The sequence below is a fragment of the Coregonus clupeaformis genome, chromosome 31 (assembly GCF_020615455.1).
Source record: "Coregonus clupeaformis isolate EN_2021a chromosome 31, ASM2061545v1, whole genome shotgun sequence".
Classification (NCBI taxonomy): Eukaryota; Metazoa; Chordata; class Actinopteri; order Salmoniformes; family Salmonidae; genus Coregonus; species Coregonus clupeaformis.
This window is the reverse complement of record NC_059222.1, coordinates 24,518,516-24,538,114: the sequence shown is the minus strand read 5'-3', so window position 1 is coordinate 24,538,114 and position 19,599 is coordinate 24,518,516. Positions and strand designations below refer to the sequence as shown.

At 45.8% G+C, this 19,599-nt stretch overlaps 1 protein-coding gene across 1 annotated transcript in view; it reads right to left on the bottom strand.

The window, feature by feature from the left end:
- Positions 1–15,686: 15,686 nt before the first annotated feature.
- Positions 15,687–19,599, bottom strand: part of LOC121547253 (PH and SEC7 domain-containing protein 1-like) — a 67,757-nt gene continuing 63,844 nt past the window's right edge. The window contains exons 10-14 of the mRNA XM_041858422.2: positions 18,757–18,914; positions 17,664–17,808; positions 17,253–17,396; positions 16,714–16,976; positions 15,687–16,135 (exon numbers count right to left, since the gene is read on the bottom strand). Of these exons, the coding sequence (XP_041714356.1) occupies positions 16,081–16,135; positions 16,714–16,976; positions 17,253–17,396; positions 17,664–17,808; positions 18,757–18,914 (765 nt within the window). The 3' untranslated portion in view covers positions 15,687–16,080. The remainder of the gene's footprint in view (positions 16,136–16,713; positions 16,977–17,252; positions 17,397–17,663; positions 17,809–18,756; positions 18,915–19,599) is intronic.

The following is a 19,599-nucleotide window of genomic DNA, read 5'->3' as shown; positions in this document are numbered from 1 at the left end:
AATACTTATTTTCCACCATAATTTGCAAATAAATTCATAAATAATCCTACAATTTGATTTCCTGGAAAATTTTTTCTCATTTTGTCTGTCATAGTTGACGTGTACCTATGATGAAAATTACAGGCCTCTCTCATCTTTTTAAGTGGGAGAACTTGCACAATTGGTGGCTGACTAAATACTTTTTTCCCCCACTGTATTCCATAAAAAATCAGCCGTTTCCAGCTACAATAGCCATTTACAACATTAACAATGTCTACACTGTATTTCTGATCAATTTGATGTTATTTCAATGGACCAAAAAATTGCTTTTCTTTCGAAAACAAGGACATTTCTAAGTGACCCCAAACTTTTGAACGGTAGTGTATATATATATCTATATATATCTATATATATATATATATATATATATATATATATATATATATATATATATATTATTATTATTATATATATTTTTAAAGTGACCTGTTTTGCATGTTATTTTGGCATTAATAAGTGTCACATATCAGTTTGCAAACAATGTAAAAAATAATAATAATTTAGTTAATAAAGCTGCATACAAACATGGTCTCTTTTTTGCTTTCTTGAGTAAGGCAGTTCCAAAATGCAGGTGTTTCAGCCTAGCTCAGTGCTTTCTGTGGTGGTAGGGCAGCCAGCGGAAAATACGGAGCATAGGGGTTGGTAATGTTCTCTAGATGTGCCGTGATTGGCTCAGTGTTCTGTCACTCATGAGAACACTACGTCACCGCAGAATCTACGGGGAGAGCTCGAAAATTCAAGCCACTTGGGTACTGCCATAGAGTTACATTAGAAGTGCCCATCCAAGAAGTCTCAAAGTCATTGGCCACAGATAATATGACGTCAAACCACATTATATCTACAGTAGCTTTGATTGTACTGATCATGTCAACATCATTCTTTCAAAATCTTAGCTAGCAAGCTAGCTGTCATCATCATGAATCAAGTTGACAATCAACTGGCAAATCATTTTCAATCCTTGTCATATGAAGAGAAATTATGAAGAGAAATTATAGATAAAACATATCGGTGCTCATTGGCCATTGGACATAAACATTACACAACAAGTTGGAAATCGCAAATTCCACAATGAGTGGTTTGGAAGGAATCAGTGACTAACTGCAAGAATCGCAAAGCAATCACTAGCCTGCTATTCAGTGGAGTGGATGTGTGGTCCAAGTCTGGGTTTAAGGGTGTCTTTTCCAAGCTTAACATTATAAACATTCAACATTGGCCGTGCTGTCAATCCAGCATGACTTCTGCCGCTTTAAAAACAACTGGAAACTCGGAACAGGGAAATCTCACACTTCAGTGAGTTCAAGACAACTGGGAATCCGGAAAAATAACCAGCTCCTACTGGGAAATAAGTTTTGAGCGGTCATCCAACTCGGAATTCCAAATCGGGAACTTGGGCCTCTTTCTAGAGCTCCAACCTGAAGATCACTAGCGTCATGAGTCAACCTTGTTTTTCTCAGAGTTCCCAGTTGTCTTGAAAGCACCATAAATCCAGAGAATGCCAGACTTTGATGACAAAGTTTGATGACAAAATTTGTCCACGAAGGATCGCCGCGCCACCTTCCTGTTCAAGTGAGCACGACAAGGTGAGTCCAAAAATGTATTGTATTCTGCTGCATAAATGATATAATAATAATATGCCATTTAGCAGACGCTTTTATCCAAAGCAACTTACAGTCATGCGTGCATACATTATTTTATTTTTTGTGTATGGGTGGTCCCGGGGATCGAACCCACTACCTTGGCGTTACAAGCGCCGTGCTCTACCAGCTGAGCTACAGAGGACCACAATATGCCAGAGAGATATGTATACTGTAGCTAAGAAAGTAATACTAAGCGTATGTTGTGTAGTAAGCTGTTAGTAGCCAATGTGCCTCTCCCTGATAATTTGGTCCCTTTTCCACTCATACTGTTCTGATTTGGTGGTGCACATGAAGCCTATAGCCTATTTTAGAGAAATGCCATCATATCATCGAATATTGTAAGAGCTTTCATTGTCTGCTTATATGCCCCTTTCGATTTATCCTACGGTTCTGACTTGGTGTACAGGGAGAATACTATAAGAATGGCCCATGTTCTGAATTATGTTGCTGTACATTTCAAAAGTGCTGAACAATTAGTTATATTGACTACGTCTGTCTTAGCTCGCTCATTAATGTCTTAATCAAAATTACGGATTGCCCCTTATCTGCTCGTCGTCCCCTTATGCCATAGTTTGTACATCTCAATTGTCAGTAGAAACCACATTTGTTTAAGCATGTCAGGGTGTCAAATGTGCAACGGTAGGACGGAGTCAGGCGCAGGACACAGAACTGAGTACACAACATACTTTACTTGGAAAAACAAACACTAATTTCCACGCAGGGAAAACACACCAGCTCACAAAAGCGTATGACACAACACAACGAACAAACACGCACAAAACCATGTGGGAACCAGAGGGTTAAATAGGGAAATAATCATCATACAATGGGAACCAGGTGTGTACAAACAAGACAAAACAAATGGAAAAAACAGAAACGTAGATCGGTGGCAGCTAGAAAGCCGGTGACGACGACCGCCGATAGCCGCCCACACAAGGAGAGGCACCAACTTCGGCGGAAGTCGTGACAGTACCCCGACCTTGACGCGCGGCTCCAGCAGCGCGCCGACACCGGCCTCGGGGACGACCCGGAGGACGAGGCGCAGGACGATCCGGGTGGAGACGGTGAAATTCCTGCAGTAAGGAAGGGTCCAGGATGTCCTCCACCGGCATCTCTCCTCCGGACCGTACCCCTCCCACTCTACGAGGTACTGAAGGCCCCTCGCCCGACGTCTTGATTGCTCGTACAGTAAATGCCGGGGCACCCTCGATGTCCAGAGGGGGCGGAGGAACCTCCCGCACCTCAGACTGCTGGAGCGGACCTGCTACCACCGGCCTGAGGAGAGACACATGGAATAAGGGGTTAATACGGTAATCAGGGGGGAGCTGTAACCTATAACATACCTCGTCTCCTCAGGACTTTAAATGGCCCCACAAACCGCGGACCCAGCTTCCGGTAGGGCAGGCGAAGGGGCAGGTTTCGGGTCGAGAGCCAGACCCGGTCCCCCGGTGCATACACCGGGGCCTCACTGCGGTGGCGGTCGGCGATCGCCTTCTGTCGCCTGATGGCCCGTTGCAGGCGCACATGGGCAGCGTCCCAGGTCTCCTCCGAGCGCCTAAACCATTCATCCACCGCAGGTGCCTCGATCTGGCTCTGATGCCACGGTGCCAGGACCGGCTGATAACCTAGTACACACTGAAACGGAGACATGTTAGTGGAGGAATGGCGGAGGGAGTTTCGGGCTATCTCTGCCCAGGGGATGAAAGCCGCCCAATCCCCCGGCCGGTCCTGGCAACAGGACCGCAGAAACCTACCCACATCCTGGTTAACTCTCTCCACCTGCCCATTACTCTTGGGGTGAAAACCTGAGGTCAGGCTGACCGAGACCCCAGACGTTCCATGAATGCCCTCCAGACCCTCGATGTGAACTGGGGACCCCGATCAGACACTATATCCTCAGGCACCCCGTAGTGCCGGAAGACGTGGGTAAACAGAGCCTCCGCCGTCTGTAGGGCCGTAGGGTGACCGGGCAAAGGAAGGAGACGGCAGGACTTAGAAAACCAATCCACAACGACCAGGATCATGGTGTTACCTTGTGACGGAGGAAGATCCGTCACGAAGTCCACCGATAGGTGTGACCACGACCGTTGTGGAACAGGTAGGGTTTGTAATTTCCCTCTGGGCAGGTGTCTAGGTGCCTTGCACTGGGCGCACACACCGAGCAGGAGGAAACATAAACCCTCACGTCCTTAGCTAAAGTGGGCCACCAGTACTTCCCACTAAGACAGCGCACTGTCCGACCGATGCCAGGATGACCAGAGGAGGGTGACGTGTGGGCCCAACAGATCAATCGATCGCGGACATCAACCGGAACGTACAGACGCCCAACTGGACACTGGGTGGGAGTGGGCTCCGTACGTAACGCCCGCTTGATGTCCGCGTCAACCTCCCATACCACCGGTGCCACCAGGCAAGAAGCGGGAAGTATGGGAGTGGGATCCGTGGACCGCTCCTCTGTGTCATACATCCGGGACAGTGCGTCTGCCTTAGCGTTCTGGGAACCTGGTCTGTAGGATAGGGTGAAAACAAAACGTGTGAAAAACATGGCCCACCTTGCCTGGCGAGGGTTCTGTCTCCTCGCCGCCCAGATGTACTCCAGATTGCGGTGGTCAGTCCAAATGAGGAAAGGGTGTTTAGCCCCCTCAAGCCAATGCCTCCACGCCTTCAGAGCCCTGACAACAGCTAACAGCTCCCGGTCCCCCACATCATAGTTTCGCTCCGCCGGGCTGAGCTTCTTCGAAAAGAAAGCACAGGGGCGGAGCTTGGGTGGCGTACCCGAGCGCTGAGAAAGCACAGCTCCTATCCCAGCCTCGGATGCGTCCACCTCTACTATGAATGCCAAGGAGGGATCAGGATGAGCCAGCACAGGAGCCGAGGTAAACAGAGCCTTCAGGTGACCAAAAGCCCTGTCCGCCCCAGCTGACCACTGCAGTCGCACCGGTCCCCCCTTCAGCAAGGAGGTAATGGGAGCTGCTACCTGACCAAAGCCCCGGATAAACCTCTGGTAGTAGTTGGCAAACCCTAAGAACCGCTGCACCTCCTTTAGCGCGGTTGGAGTCGGCCAATTACGCACGGCTGAAATGCGGTCATTCTCCATCTCCACCTCTGACGCGGACAGGCGCTACCCTAGGAAGGAGACGGACTGTTGGAAGAACAGACATTTCACAGCCTTGACGTACAGGTCATGCTCCAACAGTCGACCAAACACCTTGCGCACCAGGGACACATGCTCGGTGCGTGTAGCGGAGTATATTAGAATGTCATCTATATACACCACTACACCTCCCTGAAAATCTTGTCTACGAAGGATTGGAAGACTGATGGAGCATTCATCAACCTGTACGGCATGACGAGGTACTCATAGTGCCCACAGGTGGTACTAAATGCCGTCTTCCACTCATCCCCCTCCCGAATACGCACCAGGTTGTAAGCGCTCCTGAGATCCAATTTGGTGAAGAAGCGCGCCCCGTGCAATCACTCTGTCACACTGGCTATGAGAGGCAGTGGGTAACTGTACTTCACAGTGATCTGATTTAGCCCACAAAGTCAATGCACGGGCGTAACCCTCCATCCTTCTTCTTCACAAAAAAGAAACTCGAGGAGGCAGATGAAGTGGAAGGCTGAATGTATCCCTGTCCCACAGATTCAGAGACATATGTTTCCATAGCCGCCATCTCCTCCTGAGACAGAGGATACACGTGACTCCTGGGAAGTGCTGCGCCTACCTGGAGATTTATCGCACAATCCCCCTGTCGATGGGGTGATAGTTGAGTCGCCATCTTTTTACAGAAGGCGAGAGCCAAATCGGCATATTCGGGGGGAATGTGCGTAGTTGAGACCTGGTTTGGACTCTCCACCGTAGTTGCACCTATGGAAACACCTACACACCTCCCTGAGCACTAACGTGACCATCCCTTGAGAGCCCTCTGTTGCCACAAAATAGTGGGGAAATGAGAAGCCAACCAGGGAAGCCCAACACCACAGGAAACGCAGGAGAATCGATCAGGAAGAGACTCATTCTCTCCTCATGACCCTCCTGCGTTTTCATCCATAGTGGAGCTGTGACCTCCCTAATCAGGCCCGACCCTAAAGGGCGACTATCTAAGGCATGTACAGGGAAGGGCACATCAACAGGAACAATAGGGATCCCTAATCTACGTGCAAATTAACTGTCAATAAAGTTCCCAGCTGCGCCTGAATCGACTAGCGCCTTATGCTGGGAATGCGGGGAAAACTCCGGAAATTCTATACAAACATACATGTGCGCAACAGGGAGCTCTGGGTAAGTCAGGTGCCTACTCACCTGGGAACCTCCCCAGCACCGACCAGCAGTGTGCCCTCTGCGGCCACACTTGGTGCAGGAACCGGCCCTCCCCCTCCGGTCACCCTAGGAGCAGCACCTCCGAGCTCCATAGGGGTAGGGTCGGAGGTGCTGGGGGATGGAAGGGACGGACCCTGATCCGGACGTCCGCGGGTGGCCAACAGGTTATCCAGCCATATAGATACAGTGGGGAAAAAAAGTATTTAGTCAGTCACCAATTGTGCAAGTTCTCCCACTTAAAAAGATGAGAGAGGCCTGTAATTTTCATCATAGGTACACGTCAACTATGACAGACAAAATGAGGAAAAAAAATCCAGAAAATCACATTGTAGGATTTTTTATGAATTTATTTGCAAATTATGGTGGAAAATAAGTATTTGGTCAATAACAAAATTTTCTCAAAACGTTGTTATATACCCTTTGTTGGCAATGACACAGGTCAAACGTTTTCTGTAAGTCTTCACAAGGTTTTCACACACTGTTGCTGGTATTTTGGCCCATTCCTCCATGCAGATCTCCTCTAGAGCAGTGATGTTTTGGGGCTGTCGCTGGGCAACACAGACTTTCAACTCCCTCCAAAGACTTTCTATGGGGTTGAGATCTGGAGACTGGCTAGGCCACTCCAGGACCTTGAAATGCTTCTTACGAAGCCACTCCTTCATTGCCCGGGCGGTGTGTTTGGGATCATTGTCATGCTGAAAGACCCAGCCACGTTTCATCTTCAATGCCCTTGCTGATGGAAGGAGGTTTTCACTCAAAATCTCACGATACATGGCTCCATTCATTCTTTCCTTTACACGGATCAGTCGTCCTGGTCCCTTTGCAGAAAAACAGCCCCAAAGCATGATGTTTCCACCCCCATGCTTCACAGTAGCTATGGTGTTCTTTGGATGCAACTCAGCATTCTTTGTCCTCCAAACACGACAAGTTGAGTTTTTACCAAAAAGTTCTATTTTGGTTTCATCTGACCATATGGCATTCTCCCAATCCTCTTCTGGATCATCCAAATGCACTCTAGCAAACTTCAGACGGGCCTGGACATGTACTGGCTTAAGCAGGGGGACACGTCTGGCACTGCAGGATTTGAGTCCCTGGCGGCGTAGTGTGTTACTGATGGTAGGCTTTGTTACTTTGGTCCCAGCTCTCTGCAGGTCATTCACTAGGTCCCCCCGTGTGGTTCTGGGATTTTTGCTCACCGTTCTTGTGATCATTTTGACCCCACGGGGTGAGATCTTGCGTGGAGCCCCAGATCGAGGGAGATTATCAGTGGTCTTGTATGTCTTCCATTTCCTAATAATTGCTCCCACAGTTGACTTCTTCAAACCAAGCTGCTTACCTATTGCAGATTCAGTCTTCCCAGCCTGGTGCAGGTCTACAATTTTGTTTCTGGTGTCCTTTGACAGCTCTTTGGTCTTGGCCATAGTGGAGTTTGGAGTGTGACTGTTTGAGGTTGTGGACAGGTGTCTTTTATACTGATAACAAGTTCAAACAGGTGCCATTAATACAGGCAACGAGTGGAGGACAGAGGAGCCTCTTAAAGAAGAAGTTACAGGTCTGTGAGAGCCAGAAATCTTGCTTGTTTGTAGGTGACCAAATACTTATTTTCCACCATAATTTGCAAATAAATTCATTTAAAATCCTACAATGTGATTTTCTGGATTTTTTTTCTCAATTTGTCTGTCATAGTTGACGTGTACCTATGATGAAAATTACAGGCGTCTCTCATCTTTTTAAGTGGGAGAACTTGGGAAGCGGCGGGTGAAATCCTCATAGCAAACCAACGCTGCGTCTACGCAGCGGACACGCTCTCGTATCCCGAGGGAGCCGGGTGGATGGTCGCCAGGTAGAGCTCCACCTGGAGCAGCAACCCCTGGCACCCGGCAGCCGTCCCATCATATGCCCTCGGGAGCGAGAGCCGAATCCCACTGGGTCCAGGGATGGACATCGGTGTGGGTTGACCTGAAGTTGCTGGGGTTGTGGGAAAAACCCCTCTCTCCCATCGCTCCATGGTCTGCAACACGCGATCCATCGCAGTGCCCAGATTCTGGAGCATCGTTGCGTGCTGCTGGACGCGCTCCGCCACGGGTACCGAAGGACTGGCTGCACCTGCTGACTCCATATTAGGTGCATGTTTTTGTCAGGTTGTCAAATGTGCAGCGGTAGGATGGAGTCAGGCGCAGGACACAGAACTGAGTACACATCGTACTTTACTCGGAAAAACAAACACTAATTTCCACGCAGGGAAAACACACCAGCTCACAAAAGTGTATGACACAACACAACGAACAAACACGCACAAAACCATGAGGGAACCAGAGGGTTAAATAGGGAAATAATCATCATACAATGGGAACCAGGTGGGTACAAACAAGACAAAACAAATGGAAAACAGAAAAGTAGATCGGTGGCAGCTAGAAAGCCGGTGACGACGACCGCCGATAGCCGCCCGCACAAGGAGAGGCACCAACTTCGGCGGAAGTCGTGACAAAGCAAGTCAGCCATATCAGCTATGTTTTTTTAAAAGGCAGTAAATGAGGCTGAATGAACTGTTTTGCTGCCAGACAAGGCTCCGCTGATAGCCAGGTGTAACAGTGGTAAGGTGTTGGGACTGCTGTTGGGACTCTGCTGTTGGGACAGCTTTATGTAGGCCCTAACAGTTTGCGGGCACCGTTTGTCACCGTTATAGTCCAATGAATGTACTCTTTAGTGTTGTGTTGTGTAGTGGCTTTGCTGGCACGCTTCTAAAAAAAATTGGGGGAGTTTTCCCCACCAAGATTTACATGCCAAAATCACCACTGCCTTAACCCTATCCTTAACCAAACCCTTAACCAATAATATAATAATAATGTGCCATTTAGCAGACGCTTTTATCCAAAGCGACTTACAGTCATGTGTGCATACATTTTTACGTATGGGTGGTCCCGGGGAATCGAACCCACTACCCTGGCGTTACAAGCGCCATGCTCTACCAATTGAGCTACAGAGGACCACAAAATATTCCCTCTAAGCACGGGCGCAGCTCACCTCAGACTGCTGAGCAGAAGAAATATGAGCACGCACAGAGAAGCACAAGATTGAACTTCACTCAACTTTCTACAGTTTTCCCCTTTAGTTAACACTATCAAAGTTTCGCTCTACTGTGGCAATTGTGATCGAATCAACGCAATATTAGCCACTTTCAATGAAATATACCGAAACAAAACGAACTATGCAAGATTTAGTATGCAAAACTAACTGTGCAAGAGATGTTCTTGTAGGCAGAGCGCATTGGAGTAGGACTCTATTGCAATGACAGGCACGACTCATCAAACAACATTTTCAGTCACCTCCTTGTCTGAAGGACAAGTGGATAAACAGGTTCATGTCAAGCACTGCATGTTTTTTTTCTTCAAAAGTCTAATGGAATGTCGGCATTGAACACCACTCATTGGCTGCTACCTTAGGCTGAATGATAGAACAGCTATTTCTGTGTTAAAATGTTATGGGATGCATTTTTCTACATAATTTTTTATGGTAGGCCACTCTGGTAGGCCTTCATTATGATCAAATAGCCACAGTAGCGTACTTGGCCACTGTTAAAACTGTAATTTAAAGCAGGTACTGCCTCAGTGTTCACAGTAAACGTGCCGGAAGTTATACAGAATTTTCACAACGTTCAAGTTTGCGCTCAGCAGACCTGAAATTTGCTCAGTGCCGAAAACATTCTGAGGGAACATTTCCCTTAAACCGAACCTAATTTTAATAAATTCTGAAATGAAATATTGGTTTGGCCGACAGGACATTAGATAGCCTACTTTAGTGCCTGCAGACAGTATTGTCAGTGGAGGATGAGAAAGAATGTCAAGTGACACACAGCATTCACAGCAGTCTGCTGTTCTGAAGGGAAAATAAAATGAAATGGGTGTGTCCGAAAGGGGCGTCATGCCCATAGGGCGCACAAGGGCACGTGCCCCCTCAGATGCAAAATATTTTTGGGTATATATTTTTTTTTTGCACGTGTATGTTTGTAAATTAATTTAATCAAAATATGTAGGCTATTGATTCCTTCTTGATGAATAAATAAGACAAAAATTGTCTTTCTGTGTGGCCCAGTTGGTAGAGCACCTTAATTGCGGAGGACGGGCTCGTGGTAATGGCTGGAGCAGAATCAGGGGAATGGTAAGAAATACATCAAACAGATGGTTTCCATGTGTTTGATGCGATTCTATTGCTCTGTTCCAGACATTATTTTGTGCCGTCCTTCCCTCAGCAGCCTCCTATGCTATGCAGGAGGAAAAAAAAGAATTATATATATACACAGTGCATTCGGAAAGTATTCAGACCCCTTGACTCAATTGAATTTACCACAGGTGGAGTACAATCAAGTTGCAGAAACATCTCAAGGATGATCAATGGAATCAGGATGCACCTGAGCTCAATTTCGTGTCTCATAGCAAATGGTCTGAATACTTATGTAAGTAAGGTATTTCGGATTGTTATTTTTTATACATTTACAAAATATTCACTTTGTGATTATGGGGTATTGTGTGTAGACTGATGAGGATTCATTTAAAAAAATCAATTTTAGAATAAGACTGTAATGTAAAAAAAGGGAAGTACCAGTCAAAAGTTTGGACACACCTACTCATTCAAGGGTTTTTCTTTATTTTTACTAGTTTCTACATTGTAGAATAATAGTGAAGACATCAAAACTATGAAATAACATATATGGAATCATGTAGTAACCAAAAAAGTGTTAAAGAAATCAAAATATATTTTATATTTGAGATTCTTCAAAGTAGTCACCCTTTGCCTTGATGACAGCTTTGCACACTCTTGGCATTCTCTCAACCAGCTTCATGAGGAATGCATTTCAATTAACAGGTATGCCTTGTTAAAAGTTAATTTGTGGAATTTCTATCCTTCTTAATGCGTTTGAGCCAATCAGTTGTGTTGTGACAAGGTAGGGTTGGTATACAGAAGATAGCCCTGTTTGGTAAAAGACCAAGTCCATATTATGACAAGAACAGCTCAAATAAGCAAATAGAAACGACAGTCCATCATTACTTTAAGACATGAAGGTCAGTCAATCCAGAACATTTCAAGAACTTTGAAGGTTTCTTCAAGTGCAGTCGCAAAAACTATCAAGCGCTATGATGAAACTGGCTCTCATGAGGACTGACATAGGAAAGGAAGACCCAGAGTTACCTCTGCTGCAGAGGATAAATTCATTAGAGTTAACTGCACCTCAGATTGCAGCCCACATAAATGCTTCACAGAGTTCAAGTAACAGACACATCTTAACATCAACTGTTCAGAGAAGACTGCGTGAATCAGGCCTTCATGGTCGAATTGCTGCAAAGAAACCACTACTAAAGGACACCAATAAGAAGAAGAGACTTGCTTGGACCAATAAACACGAGCAATGGACATTAGACCGGTGAAAATCTGTCCTTTGGTCTGATGAGTCCAAATTTGAGATTTTTGGTTCCAACCACCGTGTCTTTGTGAGACGCAGAGTAGGTGAACGGATGATCTCTGCATGTGTGGTTCCCACCGTGAAGCATAGAGGAGGAGGTGTGATGATGCTTTGCTGGTGACACTGTCTGTGATTTATTTAGAATTCAAGGCACACTTAACCAGCATGGCTACCACAGCATTCTGCAGCGATACGCTATCCCATCTGTTTTGCGCTTAGTGGGACTATCATTTGTTTTTCAACAGGACAATGACCCAAAACACACCTCCAGGCTTTGTAAGGGCTATTTGACCAAGAAGGAGAGTGATGGAGTGCTGCATCAGATGACCTGGCCTCCACAATCACCCAACCTCAACCCAATTGAGATGGTTTGGGATGAGTTGGACCGCAGAGTGAAGGAAAAGCAGCCAACAAGTGCTCAGCATATGTGGGAACTCCTTCAAGACTGTTGGAAAAGCATTCCTCATGAAGCTGGTTGAGCGAATGCCAAGAGTGTGCAAAGCTGTCATCAAGGCAAAGGGTTGCTACTTTGAAGAATCTAAAATCTAAAATATATTTTGATTTGTTTAACACTTTTTTGGTTACTACATGATTCCATGTGTGTTATTTCATAGTTTTGATGTCTTCGCTACTAATATATTATTTTATGTAGTTTGACTTTGATATTTGACAAAAGAAAGTAATGCACAGACATGAGTCACTTTTTGAAACGCTTTTATTTTTCCTCTATGCTTCCCCAAAAGAAAAGCTCATATAAAAACAACATGTTCTTACAGAGGTGAGGTTTTATCAGGTGGTCGACACGTGTACAGCTAAAATGAGTAAAACAATCCAAGTTAAAACATTTTAAATGTCTCTCATTGGCAGCAGTCTAAGAAAACTGAAATGAGTCAGAACCCCACTGTAGTGCATTATATCACAGTTTTGAATGTGTTGGCGTGGTGTGGTGTCTACAACACATCAGCATAAAACAGCATTAAATACAATGACTTTTCCTTTATTCAGCTTTATAATACAAAAAACATGACAATGAACTGAAGGACCAAAATGTTGTTCTATATATTAACCTTTCATTAAATACACTAAACATAACACAAAGGAAAGCAGACCATAATAATATTATCTCATGCTGTTTATATATATATATATATACACATGTCACATTCAGAAGTGCTGGCTGGGAATGGGTTGAACATACAGTAACACCTAGGCTTTCATTTCAGTATCATGGAGCCAACACTTGGAGGGAACTAGCGGATTCAATGCAAACCAGTGCCATGGAGACCCTGCAGCTGCTCTGTGATGATGTCAGAGGTGGCAGGCAGAGTTGGCATAGAGAGCTCGCTGAGGTTGAAGCTGAGGCTAGTCCTGACCATCATACTGCTTTATAACACATTGTATACCATATTAAACTGTCTGTGCCTCTCTCCCTCATGGTTAGTTCCTGGGACACAGGAAACAGGGCATGTATTGCATAGACCCTATGATATGAACAAATAGTTTGTGAGAGATGAGATCTTCAGTTGTTCACCTGTTGATTGAACTACACAACGTCCCTTTGTATGTAAAGGGCCCCCAGTCCTTACCCTGTTCCCTCCAATGTCAGAGGGGACATGTCATTCTGTGGTAGACTACCCTGGCTACATATGCCACCAGTGTCAAACACTATCAATACATACAAGTACCAAGTAGTAATATCACAGCTGTAACATCGTTACAATACAATTAAATGTATATATCATCAATTATAATAACAATATATACCTACAGTTAACTGATAAAGGCAGCTTCCAAAAAGATAAAAGTGATAGCAGTGAGATGATGACAGAGACAGAGGGCAGAGCAAACTGACAATGTCATTGACAGAGGGAAAATGAAGTGATGCGAGAGAGGAGGAGGAGTGGAGGGGAGAATAGAGGGCAAGAAAGCGTGAGCAGAGGAGAATGGAGTGGGGAAAGAGGTAACGGAAAAGGAAGGAGAAGAAGTTGAGGTGAGATAGGAAAAGACGAGGCAAAATACGCCATGCTAAACTTAGACCTAACATTCAATTATCTGTACTACAATTGTACAAAAAAACATTTCCAGCAAGGTAACTAAAGGTAATGGACACAGCTGGATAAACCGTTCCTGCTTTAAAACATCACATGAATGCGCTGGCTAGAACATTCTCCTCAGCCACATTCCTTAAATAGGCTCTTAGTAGAACAGTAGGTCAGCTAGGTCGCAGCATACTGCATTCAATGACATTCACAAACCTACAGCAGAACAGAAACACATCTCCTCAGATGTACACACACACACACACACACACAAATAACTATCTGTCACCGATCACACATAGCTAAGCAGTACTCCATATCGAGAGACTGCAAATGGGCCACCCTAAAAAGTTTGTGCAGTGCAGGGGGATTAATGTTATGGTTGAAAGGTAACTGAATGTTCTGCTAAACAGCTCTCTCTGCTGGTATGATGCTGGGCTTACAGCTGTTCAAGGCGACATTTGAAAGCCTGAGTAGAAAATGGCTTTCCTTCAAACATATTAGGCAACTGTATGACATTCTCCACTGAATGTTTGAAACTGAAGGTATGTCATGAAATAGCTATGTTGATTATTTTTCTTTACATTGATTGGGATATGGTATGGATATGCTTCCATACATGTTCTGTCAGTAAATGTCTTTCTGCTTTCCCCCTTCTATTAGCCTACAAGGCCCTCCTCTCGCATTTCACATGTTACACATACACCCATTACATTATTCCATATGTCTGTTTTTCATGTAGCAACCTGTTGATTGAACTACACAACGTCCCTTTGTATGTAAAGGGCCCCCAGTCCTTACCCTGTTCCCTCCAATGTCCGAGGGGACATGTCATTCTGTGGTAGACTACCCTTGCTACATATGCCACCAGTGTCAAACACTATCAATACATACAAGTACCAAGCAGTAATATCACTACCCTGGCCACAGTGTCAAACATTATGGCAAAACATTACTCTGTGACAACATCAACAAATACCTTCAAAGTGAATCATGCTATCAATTTAAAGAAGAATGCCCCTCTCACTCTCTTCAGAATACTTCAGGCCAGGGAGTTGAAATAATGATGGGAATTTGATTATGGTATTGTCCCACCTCGCTAGATCTCCTTTCTCAATCTCATCATTGTTTGATAGATACATAGGCATTTTGATAATACTCAAGATTGTGCTGGTGCCTTTGTTGACCCTTTCCATACAGAATACTCTGCAAAAACACATGATTATCATAGATCACTTTCAGGACATTTAAATACAGGGAATGTATAATATTCGTTTATTTTATGCATATTCACCAGGATATATTGTAAAACTACATATATAATGTATCATACAATATAAGCATAATAATATAGTAGTTGGCTGGTTATTATAAAACATGTGCCATAGGTTTACTATAATAACACTTATGTATAATGACACTTATAACAGTACACAGGAGGAGGGGGAGAATGTCCAACATCAACAGATTATTGTAAAATGCTGTAAAAATGTTGAAAAAACAAGTACATTCAGGGTCTGCCTGGTGAATGTCTTACAAGGTCTTATAAACGATGGCCTATAAGTATACACATAAGATTACACAGGGAGTAACAGGGAAGACATGTCAATACAACAGCATTAGTACAAAGACAACATTAACCAAACACTTTTTTTTCCCCAAGAAGAAGAGAAAGGCAGAGCTCGATGCAGGCATGCTGAGAAAACAACATTCAGCACAGAGTAGTAAAAAGAAGCCTGCTGTAAGACAAAGCTAAAGCAACTGGCTAGGTAGGAGGAGTAACAACTGTTATTAAAGGGGCAATCTGCTGTTTGAACAATAACATAGCGGTCATCCTACCACTGATTTGGTAAACAGCTGAGGGATGGGGCTGGAGTTTTGAGACTATGTCATGTTTGTTTACAATTACATTGTTTACAAACAAAGTTTAAACAAGTTTATATTTTGGGTTGAACTAAGCTCATGAGGAATCTATAGTTTTATTCTTCAAGAATCAATGGGTATATATATTAATCGCAGATTGCCCCTTTAAGGAAAAGGAATTAAGTAAACATGGGCCTCTCTTGCTGAGACATTTTTACTCACTTAAAAAAAAAATGTCTTTATTTTTTAGTCATTTTTAGCAGACGCTATTATCCAGAGCGACTTACAGTTAGTGAGTGCATACATTTAATTTGTTTCATACTGGCCCCCCGTGGGAAACGAACCCACAACCCTGGCGTTGCAAGCGCCATGCTCTACCAACTGAGCTACAGGGGACTATACTTGTGTGTAGCTGTACAGTAGTGGCCTACTGTGGCTGAAATGACATCCACCACTCTGACAACCCATTTGGGATAGATGACAGAGAGGTGAGCCACAGTTACCCCCCTCTCTAAGACAGAGAACGTGAGAACAGGGGAGCAGAGAGCGAGGGGGCAGAGAGTGGAGCGGTCTGATGTCATGAGAGCACAGTCTCTCGCCCTGACTCGGGCCAGGAGGGAGGGCTGCAACTGAGCCTTCATTGCGGATCCGGATGCGTAGTGCATTGCCATTCTGATCCACTAGAGCCACCTTGTTGCCATCATATTTGCCTCAAAGAAGAGTTCAGGAGCTGCAAGTACCCTCGTAATTAGGCTCCCTCATGGAATGTGGACACACCCTGATGTTGTGGAAAAAAAGGGAACTGCAATGAGTCTAGGATCTAGCTCCTGTTACTACAGTATTACAGTACTGTAACACATGTTCAAATCAACAGCACAGTCATCTAAGACTTAATGTGTCAAACGTGTAAACATGTTTAGTCCCAAATCAGAGGAAAAAATGTCAAGAAAAAATGTTGGAGGAGGGGTTTGTGGGAGAGGTGCCCTGAAAGAAAAGGAAATAAAAAGATGCTGGATGGGGACTCCCTGTACGGCGGTGTTACTGCTTACGGGTGGACCCTCTGTCTTACCATAAAGCCTTCTCTGGAATACCTCCTCTACAATGCTCCTCCCTCCTGCCCCAACGCACCGCTGGCATTGGCCAGTCATAGGATCTGCACTGCTGCACCTCCCCTATTGGCCGAGGAGATCAGGGGTGCCGGGTGGGGGGCGCCATGGGGCGTGGTGTATACAGTACACTCTCACCCCTCTCCTTTTCAAGCTCCTATAAGCCCCCTCCCCTGGATCTCAAATAAAAACCTGCGCAGGGAGACAAGCCTGCCACGTCATCACCACCCGGCGCCCCGCCCTGCCTCACTTCTTGACGGCCTGGCGGTAGCTGTATCTCTGGCCCTCCGTGCGCTTGGAGCCTTTTCCTATGCCGCTGCAGCCCACCGGCTCCTTGGTGCTGCTGCCCTGGGAGGCCTGGCTGGCCTGGCTGGAGTCCTGCAGCGTGGGGCTGGAGTGGGCGCGCTGCAGCCCGTTGTCCTCCAGGATCTGGGCCTCGAATACGGACAGGTCATCCTCGCCGCAGCGGATCTTGGCCCGCAGCAGCATGGCGTAGGTACCGTAGCGCGTTTTCTACATTACAGAAGAGGGTGGGGATGGAGGCAGAGGGGGACAGAGGGAGAGGAGGGAAGGTAGAGGGAGATTGAGAAAGGTGGTGAGAAAGCACAGGAGACGGGGAGAGAGAGGGAGAGCGAGAGAAGGCAAGAAACGGAGAGAGGGGAAGCAGAGGAAGTGAATGAGACAGAAATGCAGTGCTGCATAATTGCTTAACGCTCGACTGAATTCCCATTTCTTTCTTTTCTTTTCTGTTGCCTTTCAAAAGTTCACACACTGTCGCCTCGGGCTCACCTCAAACTCCAGGTACTCGTCCCGCTGGCGGTACTCCTCCAGCTCGCGGCCTTTGACCTTTCGGTCTGGAGGATACGAGCGCAGCTCGGCCAGTTCAGTGGAGATGGCCCGGAACCGAGCCTCTTGGGACTGGACCTGATCCTCCTGTAAGAACATATACTCAGAGTTCAGAGTTCACCACCCAGGTTACCTGACCAGGGTGATGGAAAGATAGACAGCCATGTATTTTCTCCCAGCACATCATCATCACTCATGTCAACTCTGTAGGCCTGACAGAGTTTTGTCCTTGTGGACCTTTAAAATAATCGCATTTACTCATTCATTTTAAAGAGTGATTTTTTAAAATCATGGTGGTGATATGGTATGGTCAATTTGATTGGTGATATGATGATATGGTGTGAAGGAGGGTACCTGTGACAGTTTGGAGGTGGAGCATGGCAGCAGCGGTCGGGCGAATTTCTTCTGTGAACCAATGGCTGCAGGGAAAGGTGGCGCCGAGAACATGGCTGATACCGTATTGATGCGCGTGATCCACGATTGCATCTGCTCCGTGTTTCTATGACGGACAAACCAAACACACACACAGTGAGTTTGTGAGATCTTGTTGCACAAACACATACCAAAGATGGACTTGCACGCACATACACCCCCCCTCACCCCACACACACATATCAATCCCCACCGCACAGAGCTAACTAAGACATCATAGTGATTTTCATCACAGCTACTGAATTGAGAAACGCCGCTTTGCTTTTGGCAAAGGAATAATTGAGGGGCCAATTAATAGATGAGAAAAATTGGTGTTATCTACTAAGGGCCATTAGAGAGTAATCCGATTGAGTCAGAGAGCTTTGTCACAACTCCCTGGACACTGGCTGAGAAAGGAGAGAGAGGAAGAAAAAGGGGAGGGAGGGGGAGACAGAAGAGAGAAAGGGAGGGAGAGTGAGAGAGAGAGGGAGAGAGAAAGAAAGGGAGAGAGAGAGGGAGAGAGAGAGGAAGGTATCTGGGACAAATGCAGGCTGCAACTGGAGCAGAGCCGGTCCTCCTGGGTGACTGGAACATGTGGCCACATCATGTGCCTCTGCATCCTGAATTTACACCCCCCACTGCCCTCCTCCTCCCAAACACAAGCACGCACACACACACACACACAGCAGGAGGTAGCAACAGCCATTATTTGGCTGGTGAGAAGGGGAGAGACTGGGGGCGAGACAGCTAGTGGTCAAACAAGGAGACAAGAGGAGGAGGGTGACCTTGCTAAGTCAAGCTCAGGTTTATTGACCGAGGTGGATGTGTGCTGTGCAATTAAGAATAAGTTGCAGGATATGGCTCCAAGCCAAAGAACGAACCATCTCGCATTCAATTGAAAGTGTGTAACCCCAACTCGTAAAAACGAGGGATGGCTCGATCTTACAGGAGTGTGAGAAAGCAAGGTATAAGTCAGTCTTTGAGGTGTGTTAAGAATGGATGAGACAAGAACAGTGTAGTGAGGGATGGGACTCACGGTGCCTGGAAGAGGTAGACCCTCCAGTCGGCGGTGCGGAGGTAGAACACATTGGGTCTCTTGCTGTAGTCGGCAGCCCTCATGGCCAGAGAGTGGTGGATGGACACAGCGTTCTTCAGATCTTCGTCCGTCAGCTGCTTATCTGGCCGGTACTCTCCCTCCATGGTCAAACAATGACAATCATCATAAAGTGTGAATACATCATTTTGATCATTATTGACCATTGCAGTAGTTCTTCTGACCACAGGGTAGTGTATGCAATGCCCAGATGGTTCTTTGAGTACCGATAATCTAATTGAGTTTTAATTTGTGAATGTCAAGCATCAGTAAGTTAGCATTGGATGTTATGGTGTGAAATGTCATCAATCATAAAACACAGCAATTGATTTTAACTGCACTGTTGATGATTGAATCAGGACACTCTAGTAGATAACTGTGTCCAGACCTCTCTTTCTGCAGGATGACTTGTTGTTGGGATGTTACAAAACAAACCATACTAAGGAAAAGGGTATTTTTGACACCCCAGTAAAGGGCCTTGCTTCTCCCCAAAGCAGACATGAGTGTTGGACTAGAGAGCACTGCCCATAGACATACAGTACATAAATCATTGGCACAGCTGCATCGCAATGATAACATCTCTGGATGGGACCCTTGCTTCCGTTCAGTTAGCAGAACACAATCCCAAGAAGCTGGCAGGGCTGGCTGTAGCAAAGGCCAGGACCACTGGTCTATATGGGCATAGAGGGCAGTGCCAGGTCCGAGGACTGTAGTATGAAGGCACTGATCCAAGGACTCAACCTTTGTGAATTATCTCATTCTGATAATATCAACACTCATCAGGAT